Source organism: Pseudoliparis swirei, chromosome 9 (assembly GCF_029220125.1).
Source record: "Pseudoliparis swirei isolate HS2019 ecotype Mariana Trench chromosome 9, NWPU_hadal_v1, whole genome shotgun sequence".
Taxonomy (NCBI): domain Eukaryota; kingdom Metazoa; phylum Chordata; class Actinopteri; order Perciformes; family Liparidae; genus Pseudoliparis; species Pseudoliparis swirei.
This window is the reverse complement of record NC_079396.1, coordinates 982,413-1,004,241: the sequence shown is the minus strand read 5'-3', so window position 1 is coordinate 1,004,241 and position 21,829 is coordinate 982,413. Positions and strand designations below refer to the sequence as shown.

General features: G+C 44.8%; 2 protein-coding genes across 2 annotated transcripts in view; both read left to right on the top strand.

The window, feature by feature from the left end:
* The first annotated feature begins 8 nt into the window (after positions 1–8).
* lrrc38a (leucine rich repeat containing 38a) lies at positions 9–9,279 on the top strand. The gene is made up of 2 exons (XM_056422319.1): positions 9–925; positions 8,951–9,279. The coding sequence occupies exons 1-2, from the start codon at positions 298–300 to the stop codon at positions 9,196–9,198; spliced, it is 876 nt and encodes a 291-aa protein (XP_056278294.1). The 5' UTR covers positions 9–297; the 3' UTR covers positions 9,199–9,279.
* A 6,964-nt stretch (positions 9,280–16,243) lies between these two features.
* vps13d (vacuolar protein sorting 13 homolog D) overlaps positions 16,244–21,829 on the top strand; it is a 69,652-nt gene continuing 64,066 nt past the window's right edge. The window contains exons 1-3 of the mRNA XM_056423420.1: positions 16,244–16,765; positions 16,862–17,087; positions 17,309–17,376. Of these exons, the coding sequence (XP_056279395.1) occupies positions 16,991–17,087; positions 17,309–17,376 (165 nt within the window). The 5' untranslated portion in view covers positions 16,244–16,765; positions 16,862–16,990. The remainder of the gene's footprint in view (positions 16,766–16,861; positions 17,088–17,308; positions 17,377–21,829) is intronic.

The following is a 21,829-nucleotide window of genomic DNA, read 5'->3' as shown; positions in this document are numbered from 1 at the left end:
CCCCTCTCTCCCCTCAAAGCCAGCAGGCTGCTGTGTGATCCAGACTGCTGGCTACGTGGAACACATTGCTGCCTCGCTCCTCCAGGGCTCCTCCAGGGCTCCTCCAGGGCTCCTCCAGGGCTCCTCCAGGGCTCCTCCAGGGCTCCTCGGGCTTGTTCTGCAGGGCAGGGGGCAGAGAAGGATGCCACCACCACGCTGAACCCCATCATCCCTCCTCCCCCTCCCGGTCCTGTGAACTGAGCCCGCCCCTCCCTCCGTGTCCCCGACCTCTCTTTCCATGCCGCCGCCCCCTTGACGATGGTCCCATGCATTAACTGGCTGCAGCCTTTCCTCGCCTTGATCTCCTCGACCTTGTTGACGCGAGGCCACGTCTGCCCCTCCAGCTGCTCGTGTCCGGACCACCACACGGTGGACTGCACCGGCCAGGGTCTCACCGGGGTCCCCGACTCCATCCCTCTGAATGTTCGCCGCCTGCTGCTCTCCAACAACTGGATTCCCTGGATCCCCTCCGACTTCTTGGTCCTCTACAGCGATCTGGTCTACCTGGACCTGAGGAACAACTCCCTGTCCCTGTTGGAGGAGGGCACCCTGAGCACCTCCTCCAGACTGGTCTTCTTGGACCTGGGGAGCAACAACCTGACAGAAATCCCCTCTGGAACCTTTCTGGAGTCGAGGAGTCTGATCAAGCTGCGTCTGGGCAACAACCCCCATCTGAGCGCGGTGGGCAGCGACGCTCTCACGGGGCTGACGTCCCTGAGGGAGCTGGAGCTGGACAGCGATGGTCTCACGGGGCTGGACGTCTCGGTCCTGGAGGCCCTGCCCGCTCTGACGACGCTGCGCCTGGAGGGGAACCCGTGGCTCTGCAGCTGCCGCTTCGCCAATCTGTTTGTGTGGCTGACAGAGAACCTGCAGAAGCTCCCACACGGTAAGACAGGAGCTGCTCACAGGAGAACCAATCACAGTGTATGCATGTAGTAGCGGAGAACACTAAGTACCTGACGCTTGTGCACTACAGGACAAACATTCAGTAAAAGCTCTGTCATCTCAACTCCTTCCATAAGGTCTGTTTACAGTAGTTAGCCCGTTGCTATAGTAACAGTGGAGGTGACGGGTCTGTACTGCATCGGCACCAAAGTTCAGCCTGTTGACACGAAATAACAACGAGTCATTTATGTATGTGGCGACAAAGGGAAGCAGCTCGTGGTGTTTTACATAAGAACGAGTCACAAGGGAGCCGACGGTCTGCTCACACAACCCCTGTTTGTGTCGGCCAGGTCAAAGGTCAACAAGCAATGTGTATGTGACACCTCAACACTGACAGCAGGTCTAGACGCCTTCCTCTCAGCGCACAGACACACACACTCACACACATTTGACATTGATGTCTCGTGACTCCGTGTGCAGCAAGGCGACAGAGGAGTCAGGATGAGATCAAAGTGGACAGAATATTTTTTTTGCAGTGCGTTGGGACCAAAAACAAAATGCCTGGCAGAAACTAAAATGAGTACACAAAAGAGTTTCTGTTTTTAATATGAAATAAAAATACAGGGTGTGGTACGTACAGGTAGCTTCTATACATGCTACAGTACACACAGGTAGCTTCTATACAGGTTACAGTACACACAGGTAGCTTCTATACATGCTACAGTACACACAGGTAGCTTCTATACAGGTTACAGTACACACAGGTAGATTCTATACATGCTACAGTACACACAGGTAGCTTCTATACATGCTACAGTACACACAGGTAGCTTCTATACAGGCTACAGTACACACAGGTAGCTTCTATACAGGCTACAGTACACACAGGTAGCTTCTATACATGCTACAGTACACACAGGTAGCTTCTATACAGGTTACAGTACACACAGGTAGCTCCTATACATGCTACAGTACACACAGGTAGCTTCTATACAGGTTACAGTACACACAGGTAGCTTCTATACATGCTACAGTACACACAGGTAGCTTCTATACAGGTTACAGTACACATAGGTAGCTTCTATACATGCTACAGTACACACAGGTAGCTTATATACAGGCTACAGTACACATAGGTAGCTTCTATACATGCTACAGTACACACAGGTAGCTTCTATACAGGTTACAGTACACACAGGTAGATTCTATACATGCTACAGTACACACAGGTAGCTTCTATACAGGTTACAGTACACATAGGTAGCTTCTATACAGGCTACAGTACACATAGGTAGCTTCTATACAGGTTACAGTACACATAGGTAGCTTCTATACATGCTACGGTACACACAGGTAGCTTCTATACAGGTTACAGTACACACAGGTAGATTCTATACATGCTACGGTACACACAGGTAGCTTCTATACAGGCTACAGTACACACAGGTAGCTTCTATACAGGCTACAGTACACACAGGTAGCTTCTATACATGCTACAGCACACACAGGTAGCTTCTATACATGCCACAGCACACACAGTAGCTTCTATACAGGCTACAGCACACACACAGGTAGCTCTATACAGGCCACAGTACACAGGTAGCTTCTACAGGTTACACACAGGTAGCTTCTATACAGGCTACAGTACACAGGTAGCTTCTATACAGGCTACAGTACACACAGGTAGCTTCTATACAGGTTACAGTACACATAGGTAGCTTCTATACAGGCTACAGTACACATAGGTAGCTTCTATAATAGTAGCTTCTATACAGGCACAGTACACACAGGTAGCTTCTATACAGGCTACAGTACACACAGGTAGCTTCTATACAGGCTACAGTACACAGGTAGCTTCTATACAGGCTACAGTACACACAGGTAGCTTCTATACAGGCTACAGTACACATAGGTAGCTTCTATACAGGCTACAGTACACACAGGTAGCTTCTATACAGGCTACAGTACACACAGGTAGCTTCTATACAGGTTACAGTACACATAGGTAGCTTCTATACAGGCTACAGTACACATAGGTAGCTTCTATACAGGTTACAGTACACATAGGTAGCTTTACAGGTTACAGTACACATAGGTAGCTCTATACCAGGCTACAGCACACATAGGTTTCTATACAGGCCACAGCACACAGGTAGCTCCTATACAGGCTACAGTGCACACAGGTAGCTCCTATACAGGCTACAGTACACAGGTAGCTTCTATACAGGCTACAGCAATACACAGGTAGCTATACAGGCCACAATAATATAGTAGCTTCTATACAGGCTACAGTACACACAGGTAGCTCTATACAGGCCACAGCACACAGGTAGCTCTATACAGGCCACAGCACACAGGTAGCTTCTATACAGGCCACAGCACACACAGGTAGCTTCTATACAGGCTACAGTACACAGGTAGCTTCTATACAGGCTACAGTACACACAGGTAGCTTCTATACAGGTTACAGTACACATAGGTAGCTTCTATACAGGCTACAGTACACAGGTAGCTTCTATACAGGTTACAGTACACATAGGTAGCCCATAATATATTACAGCACACTACAGGCTTCCACAGGCCACACAGCACACACAGGTAGCTTCTATACAGGTTACAGCACACATAGGTAGCTTCTATACAGGCGACAGTACACACAGGTAGCTTCTATACAATACAGTACACACAGGTAGCTTCTATACAGGCCACAGCACACACAGGTAGCTTCTATGGCCACAGGCACACACACAGGTAGCTTCATACAGGCCACAGCACACACAGGTAGCTATACAGGCTACAGCACACATAGGTAGCTTCTATACAGGCTACAGCACACACAGGTAGCTTCTATACAGGCTACAGTACACACAGGTAGCTTCTATACAGGCTACAGTACACACAGGTAGCTTCTATACAGGCTAAGCACACAGGTAGCTTCTATACAGGCCACAGCACACAGGTAGCTTCTATACAGGTTACAGTACACATAGGTAGCTCTTATACAGGCCACAGTACACATAGGTAGCTCTATACAGGCTGCACAGGTAGCTTTCTACAGGTACACACAGGTAGCTTCTATACAGGCTACAGCACACAGGTAGCTCTTATACAGGCAATAACACAGGTAGCTTATACAGGCTACAGCACACACAGGTAGCTTCTATACAGGTTACAGTACACATAGGTAGCTTCTATACAGGCTACAGTACACATAGGTAGCTTCTATACAGGTGCTATAGCTCTACAGGCTACAGTACACACAGGTAGCTTCTATACAGGCTAACAGTACACAGGTAGCTTCTATACAGGTTACAGCACATAGGTAGCTTCTATACATTCTACACACACAGGTAGCTTCTATACAGGCTACAGCACACACAGGTAGCCTAGTTAGGCCACACACACAGGTAGCCTATACAGGTTACAGCACACATAGGTAGCTTCATATTATTAATAGTACACATAGGTAGCTTCTATACAGGCTACAGTACACAGGTAGCTTCATATACAGCCACAGTGCACATAGGTAGCTTCTATCACACAGTAATACACAGGTAGCTTCTATACAGGCTACAGTACACACAGGTAGCTTCTATACAGGCTACAGTACACATAGGTAGCTTCTATACATGCTACGGTACACATAGGTAGCTTCTATACAGGCTACAGTACACACAGGTAGCTTCTATACAGGCTACAGTACACACAGGTAGCTTCTATACAGGTTACAGTACACATAGGTAGCTTCTATACATGCTAATGGCACACACAGGTAGCCTTCTACAGGCTACAGCACACAGGTAGCTTATATACAGGCTACAGCACACAGGTAGCTTCTATACAGGTTACAGTACACATAGGTAGCTCTATACAGGCTACAGGCACACACAGGTAGCTTCCATACAGGCTACAGCACACACAGGTAGCTTCTATACAGGCTACAGCACACAGGTAGCTCTATAGGCCACAGTACACACACATGGCAGTAGCTTCTATACAGGCCACAGTACACACAGGTAGCTCCTACAGGTTACAGCACACACAGGTAGCTCTAATATACTACAGCACACACAGGTAGCCTATACAGGCTACAGCACACAGGTAGCTTCTATACAGGTTAGCACATAGGTAGCTTCTATACAGCACACAGTACACAGGTAGCTTCCATAATACTAAGTACACATACAGGTAGCTTCTATACAGGCTACAGCACACACAGGTAGCTTCCATACAGGCCACAGCACACATAGGTAGCTTCTATACAGGCCACAGTACACACACAGCTTCCCATACAGGCCAGTAACACACAGTAGCTTCTATACAGGCCACAGCACACACAGGTAGCTTCTATACAGGCTACAGCACACAGGTAGCTTCCATACACATACACACACAGGTAGCTTCTATACAGGCCACAGCACACAGGTAGCTTCTATACAGGCTACAGTACACACAGGTAGCTTCTATACAGGCCACAGTAACACAGTAGCTTCTATACACAATACAGCACTATACAGCTCTATAACAGGCCACAGCACACATAGGTAGCTAATAGGTCAAACACAGGTAGCTTCATATTATAATACAGCACAGGTAGCTCTATAATAGGCTACAGCACACATAGGTAGGCTTCACAGGCCACAGTACACACAGGTAGCTTCTATACAGGCTACACACACATAGGTGGCTCTATACAGGCCACAGCACACAGGTAGCTTCACACAGGCCACAGTACCACTATAGGTAGTTTCTATACAGGCCACAGCACACACAGTAGCTTCTATACAGGCCACAGCACACACAGGTGGCTTCTATACAGGCACACAGCACAGCTTCCTATACAGGCCACAGTACACAGGTAGCTTCTAACAGGTCACAGCACACAGGTAGCTTCTATACAGGCCACAGCACACACAGGTAGCTTCTATACAGGTTGTTACACACAGGTAGCTTCATACAGGCACACAGCACACACATAGGTAGCTCTATACAGGTTACAGTACACAGGTAGCCTCTATACAGGTTACAGCACACAGGTAGCTTCTATACAGGCTACAGCACACAGGTAGCTTCTACATATTACAGCACAATAGGTAGCTTCTATACAGGCCACAGCACACAGGTAGCTCTATACAGGCCACAGCACACACAGGTAGCTTCTATACTACAGCACACATAGGTTTCATATTATACCACAATATAGCTCTACAGCCACAGCACACAGGTAGCTTCTAGGCTACAGTACACAGGTAGCTTCTATACAGGCTACAGTACAGGTAGCTTCTATACAGGTTACAGCACACATATAGCTTCTATACAGGCTACACAGCACACATAGGTAGCTTCCCATACAGGCTACAGCACACACACAGGTAGCTTCTATACAGGCACACACAGGTAGCTTCTATACAGGCTACAGTACACACAGGTAGCTTCTATACAGGCTACAGTACACACAGGTAGCTTCTATACAGGCTACAGTACACAGGTAGCTTCTATACAGGCTACAGTACACACAGGTAGCTTCTATACAGGTTACAGTACACATAGGTAGCTTCTATACAGGCTACAGTACACATAGGTAGCTTCTATACAGGCTACAGTACACACAGGTAGCTTCTATACAGGTACACACAGGTAGCTTCTATACAGGCTACAGTACACACAGGTAGCTTCTATACAGGTTACAGTACACATAGGTAGCTTCTATACAGGCTACAGTACACATAGGTAGCTTCTATACAGGTACACACAGGTAGCTTCTATACAGGCTACAGTACACACAGGTAGCTTCTATACAGGCTACAGTACACCAGGTAGCTTCATACAGGTTACAGCACACATAGGTAGCTTCTATACATGCTGGGCTGCACACACAGGTAGCTCTATACAGGCACACAGGTAGCTTCTATACAGGTTACAGTACACACAGGTAGCTTCTATACAGGTTACAGTACACATAGGTAGCTTCTATACAGGCTACAGTACACATAGGTAGCTTCTATACAGGCTACAGTACACACAGGTAGCTTCTATACAGGCTACAGTACACATAGGTAGCTTCTATACAGGCTACAGTACACACAGGTAGCTTCTATACAGGTTACAGCACACAGGTAGCTTCTATACAGGCTACAGTACATAGGTAGCTTCTATACATGTACACGTGGTAATATAGGTAGCTTCTATACATTACAGTACACACAGGTAGCTCTATATACAGCCACAGTACACACAGGCTTCTATACAGGTTACAGCACACATAGGTAGCTTCTATACATGCCACGGCACATAGGTAGCTCTACTCTATACAGCACAATAATACAGGTAGCTCTACACAGGTAGCACAATACACATATAGCTTCATACAGGTCATACAGCACACATAGGTAGCTTCTATTATACACAGCACACAGTAGCTTCATACAGCACACAGCACACACAGGTAGCTCTACAGGCTACAGCACACACACAGGTAGCTTCTATATTATAATACAGTACACACAGGTAGCTCTATACAGGCCACAGCACACACAGGTAGCTCTATAATAGGCTACAGCACACACAGGTAGCTTCTATACAGGTTACAGCACATAGGTAGCTTCTATACAGGCTACAGTCACACACAGGTAGCTCTATACAGGCCACAGCACATATAGGTAGCTCTATATACATTACAGCACACACAGTAGCTCTATACACAACAATAGGTAGCTTCTATACATAGTACAACAGGTAGCTCATAATATTACAGTAATAACAGGTAGCTTCTATAATATAACAATACACAGGTAGCTTCTATACAGGCTACAGCACACACAGGTAGCTCTATACAGACACACACAGGTAGCTTCTATACAGGCTACAGTACACACGGGGAGCTTCTATACAGGTTACAGCACACACAGGTAGCTTCCCACAGGCTACAGTACACACAGGTAGCTTCTATACAGGCTACAGTACACACAGGTAGCTTCTATACAGGCTACAGTACACACAGGTAGCTTCTATACAGGCTACAGTACACATAGGTAGCTTCTATACAGGCTACAGTACACAGTAGCTTCTATACAGGCTACATGTCACACACAGGTAGCTTCTACAGGCCACAGCACACAGGGTAGCTTCTATACATGCTACAGCACATAGGTAGCTTCTATACAGGCTACAGCACACACAGGTAGCTTCTATACAGGTTACAGCACACATAGGTAGCTCTATCAGTGCCACAGCACACACAGGTAGCTTCTATACAGGTTACAGTACACATAGGTAGCTTCTATACAGGCTACAGTACACAGGAAGCTTCTATACAGGCTACAGTACACAGGTAGCTTCTATACAGGTTACAGTACACACAGGTAGCTTCTATACAGGCTACAGTACACACAGGTAGCTTCTATACAGGCTACAGTACACACAGGTAGCTTCTATACAGGCTACAGTACACATAGGTAGCTTCTATACAGGCTACAGTACACATAGGTAGCTTCTATACAGGCTACAGTACACACAGGTAGCTTCTATACAGGTTACAGTACACATAGGTAGCTTCTATACAGGCTACAGTACACAGGTAGCTTCTATACAGTACACATAGGTAGCTTCTATACAGGCTACAGTACACACAGGTAGCTTCTATACAGGTACACACAGGTAGCTTCTATACAGGCTACAGTACACACAGGTAGCTTCTATACAGGTACACACAGGTAGCTTCTATACAGGCTACAGTACACAGGTAGCTTCTATACAGGTTACAGTACACATAGGTAGCTTCTATACAGGCTACAGTACACATAGGTAGCTTCTATACAGGTACACACAGGTAGCTTCTATACAGGCTACAGTACACACAGGTAGCTTCTATACAGGCTACAGTACACACAGGTAGCTTCTATACAGGCTACAGTACACACAGGTAGCTTCTATACAGGCTACAGTACACACAGGTAGCTTCTATACAGTACACACAGGTAGCTTCCAGTACTCGGGTTCCTGTCCGTTGACTTGACGTCTCTTCCAGGTATGGAGGGGATGGAGTGCTCCCTGCCTCAGGATGGCCGCCGCGTTCCCCTCAGCCTGCTCTCTGAAGACAGTTTCCGAGCGTGCCGCGGCAGCCTCACGCTCACCGACTACCTCATCGTCATCTTCTCCGGCATCTCCGTCTCGGTGGTGGCCATCGCGGCGAGCTTCTTCCTCGCCTCCACGGTGCACTGCTTCCAGCGCCTGAGCAAAGCCAGCAGAGGAGACGAGGAGGAGGGCAACGACTGAAGGAGGGATGGAGTTAAACTCCTGCTAAGCACAAGAGAGAAGATGGTAGAGGAAAGGTGTGATAGCAACTGTGTGATAGGAACTGTGATAGGAACTGTGTGATAGGAAAGGTGTGATAGGAAAGGTGTGATAGGAACTGTGTGATAGGAAAGGTGTGATAGGAAAGGTGTGATAGGAACTGTGTGATAGGAAAGGTGTGATAGGAACTGTGTGATAGGAAAGGTGTGATAGGAACTGTGTGATAGGAAAGGTGTGATAGCAACGGCGTGATAGGAAAGGTGTGATAGGAAAGGTGTGATAGGAACTGTGTGATAGGAACTGTGTGATAGGAAAGGTGTGATAGGAACTGTGAGATAGGAACTGTGTGATAGGAAAGGTGTGATAGGACTTTATAGGAAGAAAACATGTGTATAAGTGTACAGATAGGACTATAAACGCTATAGGAAATATAGGAAGTTATAAAGGGAAATTGGGGAAAAAGGTGTAAAGGAACGTAAAGGAACTTGTGAAGGAAAGGGAAAAGGTTAAGACTTTATAAAAGGTTTAAGAAACGTGATAGGAACTTATAAAAGGTCCCCAAGACCACTGGGTAGAACTTTATAAGGACTTACAGAACTTAAGGAAAATTGATAAGGAACTAATAGGAACTTTATAAGGAATGATAAACGATTATGAAAGGTTAAGAACATAGGAACTTTATAAAATGGATAACGTAATAGGAACTTGTGATAAGGTAAGAAAGGTAAGGACTTTATAAAGGTAAAAAGTGTGAAAGCTATAAAGGACAGTGGAACCAAATTTAACAGGCCAAAGGAATATACAGGCTACAAAGGAAAGGGGTATAAAAGGTGTGAAGAACTATAGGAACTTTATAGGAAAGGGAAGGAAGAAGTAAACAATGGATACAAAGGAAACTTGAATCAACCCACTGATACAACACAGGAAACAACAGGAACCTACACACACCCCTTTTAACACTACAAACACAATGGACAACAACAACCAAAGGACATCAAAACACAACTGGACACACCCCCACATGGACCAAACCACCAAAATGGAAAACTTTCCCCTCAAATGCCAACAAACCCCTTTACCAAACACCAACTGGCCACCACCCCACCACTGCATGTCAACCCCACCTCCCAAAATGGACAACCAACCAACTACAGGACATCCAAAACCCACTGGACACACTCAAAACAAAATGGACAAACTAAAACAAATGGCCCTCAACACAAAAGGGCCCCACAAAGGACCAAGGAAAGCACAACACACTAACACACTCACACACAACCCCAATGGACACACTCAACACAACACCAAAACCCATGGAAATAAAAAAACTGGAAAAAAAAAAAAAAAAACCCTTGGAAAAAAAAAACAAAAAGGAAAAAAAAAAAAAAAGGAAATAAAAAAAAAAAAAAATGGAAAACAAAAAAAGGAAACTAAAATAAAGGGCCCCCAAAAAAAAAGGAAAACCCAAAAAGGAAATAAAAAACTGGAAAAAAAAAGGAAATAAAACCCCAAAAGGAAAAAAAAAAAATAAAACCCGGAAAAAAAAAAAAACGGAAAAAAAAACTGGAAAAAAAAAAAAAAGGAAATAAAAAACTGGAAAAAAAAAGGGAAAAAACCCAAAAAAACTTTGGAAAAAAAAATTGGGAAAAAACCCAAAAAAAACTGGAAAAAAAAAAAAAAAATGGAAAAAAAAAACGGAAAAACCCAAAAAAACTAAAACAAAAAAAATGGAAAAAAAAAACTGGAAAGGTGTGATAGGAACTGTGATAGGAAGGGTGTGATGGGACTGTGGCGATGGAGGAACAGTAGGGCAGTTAGCGATAGGAAGGTGTGATGGGCGGTGTGATAGGAAAGTTAGCGGTCAGTAGGAGCCCATTCCTCTGTGGTCCTCACAGGTCAAGAGAAACTGTGACTCATGGCTGGATCCGATTACAGGTAGTTGGAGTCTTTAGAGGTGGTCCGTGTCAAATGAGACCATCGCGGCCGACATCATGTTGGATCCAGACAAGAGTGATGGAACCCACACCTCTTCCACCTTCGCTCCGAGGGGCCAACGTCACAGAAGACATTGTAGTTTTCAAATTAGGCAAAAGAAGACCAAGAAGCTTTTTATCGGTCACTTTAAACGTCGCCACAACAAACGAGATCAAACAGGCAGTGGACGAAGTCCTTAAACACATCAGTCAAGCAGCTGGGCTCGGAGAGTCATGTGTAAAAACTATTAACAGCAACTGTAGAAACTTCTGGACTGGAATTGTTCAGAATCTCCCCAATAACTCTGAGAGTAAGTGCCTTGCCCAACAGTATCGCAGTAGTTGAATTACAAAATGTTTCTGAGGTACTTACAACACGTTTCACTGTTTGAATTGTTTTCATTATTTTATTCCCGTACTGGAACAAGGATATACTCCAATAGGATCCTGGTTACTTTAGCAATGTACTGTATGTTACACAGGGCACATGTGTCATGCGTGTGCATGTCACACTGCCATACATGTTATTGAGAAGGTGAGCGCCTTTCTATTGCAGCTCTGGAGGACTGTAGCGCTGACACACCACATGTGTTTCTCTCCTGGATGATGGGAAAGATGTCTTCCCATTGTGATGACCGGTGGTTATGAAGTGTAACCAGCAGAAGAACCTTGACATGTAAACAGATATACAAATGAGAACAGAGGATGATGTGTGTGTAGAGGTTGTAAAGCCCTCGGAGGGAAATTTAGAATGTTTAATTTGTGCTTTACAAATGAAATAATTTGAATTGAATCCAAAATGTTTAAAAAAATTCCCAAGTCCTTCCCTGTCACTGCTTCCTGTCACATGACATTTGGTCCAGTGTTGTGTGCAACCTGCAGCCCACTAGACACTGTAGAGACACTCAGATTCATGCACAAGGTGAATCATATTGTAGCATACATGTAAGTAATGTAAATAGGAAATGCACTTAACGACATGTGTTTGGCAGCGGAGGGCAAGCTGAAGCCAAGGGTACCTTAGATGAAGCCAGCAACCAGGCATTCCTGGGATTATGGATCCATTCATCCCTAAATAAAAGTCTCTTAATAACCGTGATCTGGATCTGCTCCGTGTCCTTGTCCCAAATGTGAGATATTAAGTTATTGAGGTATTGAGGTGAGGTCATTCAGGCCATTGAGGTTATTGAGTCCATTGAGGTCATTGAGGTCATTGAGGTCAATTGAGGTCATTCAGGCCATTGAGTCCATTGAGGTTAGCCAAAGGTGGTTCATTGAAATTTTATTGAGGTCATTCAGGCCATTGAGTCCATTGAGGTCATTAAGTTCATTGAGTCCATTGAGGTCAATTCTGATTCATTGATCAGGTGGTCATTAAGTTTCATTGAGGTCTTTCTTAATGGGTTTCTCAGCAGAGATTTGATGAAGGACGGTCATCAAGAGGTGATGTAAGTGTCCTGTAAACCCCCTTAGCGCAGGGGCGTTCCACATCCTTTCATTCATATATGATCTCGTTTATGTACCTTTTACTAAATGGACGTATCTCTATGTTGTCTTTGTGTGTTCATGTCGGCTGTCTGTGCATCGATCATCAGTCTCCTCTGAATATAAAGACATCTCTTGGGACTGTTGACGATTAAGTTAACTGAGTTTAATTCAGCCTGTGTTTTACTTGTGGAACTAGAACCTGCTTCTCAGAAGCTGAATCCTTCTCATTGCCATCGTGTTGAAGACTGTGGACTGGGCTCAACTAAGGCAATATTACCGACCCTGGGGTGTCGATTGCTGGTCAAAAAAGTGGGACTTTTCAAAGGTGTGATAACTGAAAAGACATTAAAGATACTTTGAGTTGTGACTGCTGTCCAAGTCCATTTTGTTCTGGTGAAACTGCTCGAGCATCTTTGAGGAGCACACACACGTCCTTCAGTCCGACATCAGGTCCTTCAGCAGGAGCTTCCTCTGGGAGACATGTGCAGGATATGAGTCTTTATCATCTTCCCATGGCTTACAGATCACTGCCTGTATGGCCTTCATATCACACCCTCACCTGAGGGTTGTAGGTGGGTGAGCAACGACCTGCAGAATACAAGACGTGCATCTTCAGTACGTCCAACATCAAATCTCCACACATCAATACATATATTACATCAAAAAAAGGAAAAATGCTAAAGTTAATGTGTAGATTGTTGAGCACTGGAGACACATTTATAATTTGTGATATTGGGCGATACAAAATAAACTTCATTGAACTGACCAATCAACTCCGTCTGCAGCCCTTGAAATATAAATAAGTGAGAAACAAACCATGTGGACCCAGAGAGTCAGTGAGTGTGGTTAACATGGTGTGTCAGACACTCGCATGGCGTCTCTACAGACAGCTGCTCTTCCCCAACATGAAGCCATGCACAACTATACAGACAAGATCTCTATCTGATCCAAGTGGTGGACCATCCATCAACTCACACCAGGTGTTCTATCATAGTGATATTTATGTTGTAGATTATGAACCGTTCCTACAGGGAAGTGTTCACCATTATGTACGGCCGTGTTTCCTCCTGCTGAGCTTTAGGAGGAAAGTTCCCGTGCAGGTGTGACGACTCCTCCAGATGTCTGATAGTGGATCAGTGAGGAGGAACAGATGGTCCTGGGCCACTGTGGGCCGCCTCTGAATGACGTGGGCCGGCCAATGTGGTGGTGAAGTGAAGGATTCACATCTGCTGCTGGGGGGTTGTGACTTTTAAAATGCTCCTTCAACATGTCATGGAAAAGGGCGATGTTGAATATTTAAGAAATATGTTTTTACAGAGGGCTTTTTGGATGTCTCTTAGTATCACTGCATACATCATACAATACTTTCAAGAGCCATAATAAACATTTTATTTACATTTTTTAGGGGGAACATGTTATATAAATCCGGCTATGAGTTATACACTACCGTTCAAAAGTTTGGGATCACCCAGACAATTTCGTGTTTTCCATGAAAACTCACACTTTTATTTATCAAATGAGTTTAAAATGTATAGAAAATATAGTCAAGACATTGACAAGGTTAGAAATAATAGTTGTATTTAGGTATACATTTTTTGTTTCTTTAAATAAAGACCTCCTTGCAGCAATTCCAGCATTGCAGACCTTTGGCATTCTAGCTTCTGTTAATTTGTTGAGGTAATCTGTTGACATGTCACCCCGCTTCCTGAAGCACCTCCACAAGTTGGATTGGCCGATGGGCGCTTCTTGGGACTACTTTGGTCAAGCTGCTTACAACAGCTCAATGGGGTTTGAGATCTGGTGACTGGCCACTCTCAACTTACAGACAGCAAGCTGCTTCTTCTCAAGTTCACACAATGTGGGTGTACTTTGAGTCGTGTCCTGTTGGAGAGGACATTGGCTCAATCAAGCGCTGCCCACAGGGTAGCATGGCATGGCGTTGCAAATGGAGTGATAGCCTTCCTTATTTAAATCCTTTTACCTGGTCCAAATGTTCACACCATGCAACAGCCCAGATATCACGGCCTCCACCATACTTGACAGATGGTGTTTTAGGCACTCTTCCAGCATCTTTTCACCCTGTTTCATGCCTCACAAATGTTCTCTTCTGTGTGATCCAAACACCTCAAACTTGGATTCATCTCTGTCCAGAACACCTTTTTCCAATCTTCCCTCTGTCCAATTACCTGTGTTCTTTTTTGTCCATACCAATCTTTTCTTTTTATTGGCCAGTCTCAGATATGGCAACTTTCTTTGCCACTCTGCTGAGAAGGCCCCAGCATCCCGGAGTCGCCTCGCCACTGTAAGACGCTTGACACCGAAGCGTTTTAAGGGTACCATTTAAAGAAGCTGCCAGTTGAGGACCTGTGAGATGCGTATGTTCTCAAACTGAGAGACTCCTAATGTACCTTGTCTTCTAACACTGAGTTTAATCGGGGCCTCCCACTTCTCTTTCTGCTCTGGTTAGAGCCACGTTTGTGCTGTTCTCTGAAGCGAGTAGTACACACCGCTGGAGGACATTTCAGTTCGCTTTGCAATTTCTCGCATGGAATAGCCTTCATTTCTAAGAACAAGAATAGACTGGTGAGTTTCACATGAAACTTCTTTTTTTTTCTGGCCATTTTGAGAGTCTTATCGAACTCCACAAATGTGATGTTCTCCAGATAATCAACTAGCTCAAAGTTGAAGGCCAGTTTTTATAGCTTCTCTCATCCTTCAAAACAGTTTTCGTAGCTGTGCTAACATAATTGCACAAGGGTTTTCAAGGTTTCCCTAATCATCCATTAGTCTTCTAAGGCGATGCTTAGCAAACACACGGCTACCATTAGAACCACTGCGAGTAGGAGTAGTTGATGGAAATGGGCCTCTATACACCTCTGGATATATTTCATTAGAAACCAGACGTTTCCACCTAGAATAGTCATTTACCACATTAACAATGTATAGAGTGTATTTCTGATTGATTTAATGTTATCTTCATTGAAAAAAACAATGCTTTTCTTTGAAAAATAAGGACATTTCTAAGTGATCCCAAACTTTTGAACGGTAGTGTATGTGAACAAATCCCTCTGTAAAAACCTTCAGAATGCAGATTCTTCTACTATTTTAAACCTTGTTTGTTATAACATTTGACATCTCAGGTGTCAATCACACTGTGGATGCTGTGAGCTGCTGACTTCTCGTTCCAGCTGGTCTCAGTGCAACAGCGCCCTCCGGCGGAGGGAGAGACAACACGCAGCTTACCTCGATGTGGTGTTTACGGTATACCGTTTTTCTCACGTATTTAAAAAATACGACGCAATTCTTGTTAAAGTTCTACACATAAGTTCTATACAAACTTTTATCTGAGCATTTGTATTCCAATGTTTTCATCTGGCTCAGTTATCTGTACCGGAGAATACAGCCGTTGTTAAAAGTTAAGCATACGGCTTAAAATTCGCAGTTGAATAAAAAATTACCACTTTTCCCGGTTTACCGTGAACGCCGCATGAGAAGAACGGTTTGTTTTCGTCACGTGACCGGAAGTATCTGTCGCGACGTTCAGCGCTATTAGGAAGTGAGTCTATTTACAGTTACACACAACTCCGGAGACCAGAAAAACAACCATTACCCTTCAGCTCCGGGAGGATTCCCGCGTGTTTTCTATGAAAGCGCGCGAGGATAGCTTAGTCCTCGAGTCCTTTTTGCCGCCAGCTGCCTCCTGTTGGTCGAGAGTGACGTTACTCAACCTTCGCGAGCTAGTTCTAGCTAGGTGGCTAGCTGGGCAGGATCACAACCTTGCCCTGTCCGCCGCCGCGCTGCGTGCCGCGGCGAGGGCTCCGGGGACGGCTTGTCTACACGCCCGTTGTCATGGTGAATGTTAGTGGGTGGAACACTGCTCCGTCCTCGGGGTGCAGCCCACGTAACTGACGCCGACTGTCCCGAGAACGAGGTGTCCCGGTGGGTCGACCGGCTGCTGAGGGGCGTGAGGCTGGATGGAGCTAACGCACAGCTGTCGTCCGAGATGCTGAGTTAGCAAAACGGCTAACTTTAGTTGCGTTCAAGTGCCTGTCATTCTGCCAACGTGGGATCAGAGAGGACGGTCACTGGTAAGCCGTCGACTCCTTTAGGTCATTATGTCACTCTGTAAGCCTGTCATTGATAAGATGAAAGCTTCCGCTTATAAACCCACTTCATCTCTACAGGTGAATGAGACATGTCCTGCGTGTGTCCGACATTGAACGCCTCACCTGTGAGGGCTTCGCACAGGTCGGTCGTCAGAGTTTCCTCCCCCGCCACCTCGCAGTAGCTGGCTTCAGCCCCGAGCCTCCAGGATGTTGGAGGGCCTCGTCGCCTGGGTGCTGAACACATACCTGGGAAAATATGTCAGCAACCTGAACACAGACCAGCTGTCCATCGCCCTGCTGAAAGGTGAGGACGTGTCCCTGCTACCTGAGTGAACATCAGACTCAGAGCACCTGGAGCCAGATGTCACGTGTGCCACTAAGTGTTGCTGCAGAAACACTTCTCAGACATGAACACCAGTAGAGCGATCTCACGTGGGACTCATCCACTGGGTTTCATTGAGCTGATTACAGCTTGAAGGTGAGCCGCTCCACAGACGGTCCTGTGTCTGTTCCTTCGTTCCTCAGGTGCGGTGGAGCTGGAGAACCTCCCTCTGAGGAAAGATGCCCTCCAAGAGTTCGACCTGCCGTTTGAAGTTAAAGCTTAGGTGGTGAGACCAGCCGATATGTGACCAGGTGACAATAGGCGTCATGCGTTGGTGACAATAGGCGTCATGTATTGAACAATAGATGTCATGTGACCAGGTGAACAATAGATGTCATGTGATAGATGGAACAATAGATGTCATGTGACCAGATGAACAATAGATGTCTGTTGTGGATGGACAATAGATGTCATGTGACCAGGTGAACAATAGATGTCATGTGACCAGAAGAACAATGAATATCATGTGACGGATGTACAATAGATGTCATGTGACCAGGTGAATGATATATGTCATGTGACCAGGTGAACAATAGGCGTCTAGTATGATAGGTGGAACAATAGATATGTACTGACAGGTGAACAATAGATGTCATGTGACAGATGATTAAATAGATGTCATGAGACAGGTGAACAATAGATGTCATGTATTGGGTGAACAATAGATGTCATGCTGACCAGATGAACAATAGATGTCCTTGAGACCAGATGAACAATAGATGTCATGTGACAGATGAACTAATATATATAATGGCGCATTCTGATGAATAATAGATGTCATGTGACCAGATGAACAATAGATGTCATGTGACTAGGTGAACAATAGATGTCATGTGACCAGATGAACAATAGATGTCATGTGACTAGGTGAACGTGAATGTCATGTGACCAGATGAACAATAGATGTCATGTGACCTGATAGACAATATAGATGTCATGTGACCAGATGAACAATAGATGTCATGTGACTGGTGAACAATAGATGTCATGAGACCAGGTGAACAATAGATGTCATGTGACCAGATGGAACAATAGATCATGCTTGACCTGATGAACAATAGATGTCATGTGACCAGATGAACAATAGATGTCATGTGACGGGGTGAACAATAGATGTCATGTGACCAGAGAGACAACAGGTGTCATGCGACCAGGTGAACAATAGATATCATGTGACCAGGTGAACAATAGATGTCATGAGACCAGATGAACTTGTATATGTCATGTGACCAGATGAACAATAGATGTCATGAGACCGGGTGTTAGTAGATGTCATGTGACCAGGTAGACAATATATATGTCATGTGACCAGATGAACCTTAATAGATGTCATGAGACCAGGTGAACAATAGATGTCCTTGAGACCAGGTAGACAATAGATGTCATGCTGACCCCAGTGAACGATAGATGTCATGTGACCAGATGAACAATAGATGTGAGACCAGATGAACAATAGATCATGTGACCAGATGAACTAATAGATGTCATGTGACCAGATGAACAATAGATGTCATGTGACCAGATAGACAATAGATGTGTGACCAGATGAACAATAGATGTCATGTGACTAGATGAACAATAGATGTCATGTGACTAGATGAACAATAGATGTCATGTGACCACATGATCAATATTAGATATCGTAACTGACTATAGATGAACAATAGATGTCATGTACGGCGAATGAACAATAGATGTCATGTGACCGTTGAACAATGATTATCGCCTTGACCAGGTGAACAATAGATGTATGTGACAGATGAACAATAGATGTCATGTGACCAGGTGAACCATAGATGTCATGACAGATAGACAATAGAAGGTCCTTGACCAGATGAACAATAGATGTCATGTGACCAGGTGAACAATAGATGCTCATGTGACCAGATGAACAATAGAGGTCATGCTGACCAGATGAACTAATAGATGTCATATGCAGCCAGATGAACTGGTTAGATGTCATGTGACCGGAAGAGCGATAGAGGTCATGTGACCAGATGAGAAAGAGATGACATGTGAACAGATGAACAATAGATGCGTATGACCAGATGAACAATAGATATGTCTGCATAAGACTAGATGAACAATAGATGCCTCATGTGACCAGATGAACAATAGATGTCATGTGTATTCACATGAACAATAGATATCATGTGACCAGGTGAACAATATATGTCATGTGACCAGATGAACAATAGATGTCATGTGACCAGATGAATACGTGATGTCATGTGACCAGATGAACAATAGAGGTCATGTGACCAGATGAACAATAGATGTCATGTGACCCAGGATGAACAATAGATGCCATGTGACCAGATGAACTAATAGATGCATGCTGACCAGATGAACAATAGGATGTCATGTGACCAGATGAACAATAGGAATGTGCAATATTGACCAGAAGATCAATAGATGTCAGCCTTGACCAGATGAACTGGTTAGATGTCATGTGACCAGGTGAACAATAGATGTCATGCTTACCAGATAGACAATAGAGGTCATGTGATTCAGATGAACAATAAATCAGCTATGCACCAGATGAACAATAGATGTCATGACCAGAAAGAACAATAGATGTCATGTGACCAGATGCATACAGCTGCATCAGATGATCATGCTTATTGACCAGGTGGACTGGGCAATAGATGTCATGTGATCTCAGGTGAACTAATAGAGGTCAATGTGACCCAGATGAAACAATAGATGCTCATGAGACCAGGTGAACAGATGTCATGAGACCAGGTGAATAGAGGTCAGGATCAGATGAACACAGATGTGACCAGGTGATCAACAGATGCCGCGAGACCAGGTGAACAATAGAGGCTGCAGACCTGATGAACAATAGACAAGGGACCAGATGATGTTAGACAAGTGAGACCAGGAACAATAGAGGTCATGTGACCAGATGACAATAGATGTCAGTGACCAGGTGACTGTCAGATGTCATGAGACCAGGTGGAATAATAGAGGCCGCGTGACCTACGAACAATAGATGTCATGTGACCAGATGAACAATAGATGTCAGTGTGACCTGATGATCAATAGATGTCATGTGACCAGATGAACAATAGATGCTGCGTGACCACAGATGAACAATAGATGCTTTATCAGATGAACAAGATGTCATGTCATTTAACAATAGATGTCATGACCAGATGAACAATAGATGCTGCGTGGCTAGGATGAACACAGATGCTCGCGTGACTAGATGAATAATATTGCTGCATCAGTAATAATAGAAGCCGCGTGACCAGATGAACAATAGACAACAGGACCAGATGAACAATAGATGTCATGTGACCAGATGAACAATAGATGTCATGCATCTGATGAACAATAGAGGCTGCGTGACCAGATGATCAATAGATGTCATGTGACCAGGTGGGATCAAGGATGTCAGACCAGGTGGAACAATAGATGTCATGAGACCAGTGAACAATAGAGGCCGAGACCAGATGAACAATAGATGCCGCGACCGGTGAACAATATGCTGCGTGACCAGATGAACAATAGATGTCATGTGGACCAGGTGATCACGGGGATGTCAGTGAGACCCAGGTGAACAATAGAGGTCATGACGACATCAATATTGATGCAATCAGATGATCAATAGATGTCATGAATCAGATGAACAAGCCAGACAAGGTGATCAGATGAACAATAGACCGCGTGACCAGATGACTGCGCCAGATGCCGCGTGACCAGATGAACAATAGATGTCATGTGACCAGGTGATCAATACGCGTGACCAGGTGATCAATAGATGCTGCGTGACCAGATGATCAATAGATGCTGCAAAAATTCAGGCGATCAATAGATGTCATGACCAGGTGACTTGCCAGATGCCGCGACCAGGTGAACAATAGATGCGTGACCAGATGACTTCAACAATAGATGCGTGACCAGGTGATCAATAGATGCTGCGTGACCAGGTGACCAGATGTCATGTGACCAGGTGATCAATAGATGTCATGACCAGGTGAATACAGATGCTGCGTGACCAGGTGATCACAGATGCTGCGACCAGGTGAACAATAGATGCCGCGTGACCAGATGACTGATGCCGCGACCAGGACTGGCCAGATGCCGCGTGACCAGGTGAACAACAGATGTCGTGACCAGATGACAATAGGAGGTCATGTGACCAGATGATCAATAGATGTCGCGTGACCAGTGACTAACAGATGCTGCAGACCAGGTGAGCACAGAGGCCGCATTCAGATGATCAATAGACCGTGACCAGTGATCACAGATGCTGCGACCAGGTGAAACAATAGATGTCATGCACTAGGTGGAACAATAGATGCTGCGTGATCAGATGAACAATAGATGCCATGTGACCAGGTGATCACTAGATGTCATGAGACCAGGTGAACAGATGCCGTGACCAGATGAATAATAGATGCTGCGTGACCAGATGAACAAGATGTCAAGAGACCAGGTGGAATAATAGAGGCCGTGTGACCAGATGAACAATAGAGTCAGGACCAGATGAAAGAGATGCAGATCGATGAACAATAGATGTCATGAGACCAGGTGGTCAATAGAGGCCGCGACTGTAGATGAACAATAGAGCGGACTAGATGAACAATAGATGCTGCGAGACCAGGTGAACAATAGAGTACTGCGGACCAGATGAACAATAGATGCCGCGACCTGAT

Coding starts and splice junctions, on each gene's coding strand:
- lrrc38a (XM_056422319.1), top strand. CDS start 298: ATGGTCCCATGCATTAACTGGCTGCAGCCTTTCCTCGCCTTGATCTCC. Junction 926..8,950: donor CCTGCAGAAGCTCCCACACG/GTAAGACAGGAG, acceptor CGTCTCTTCCAG/GTATGGAGGGGATGGAGTGC.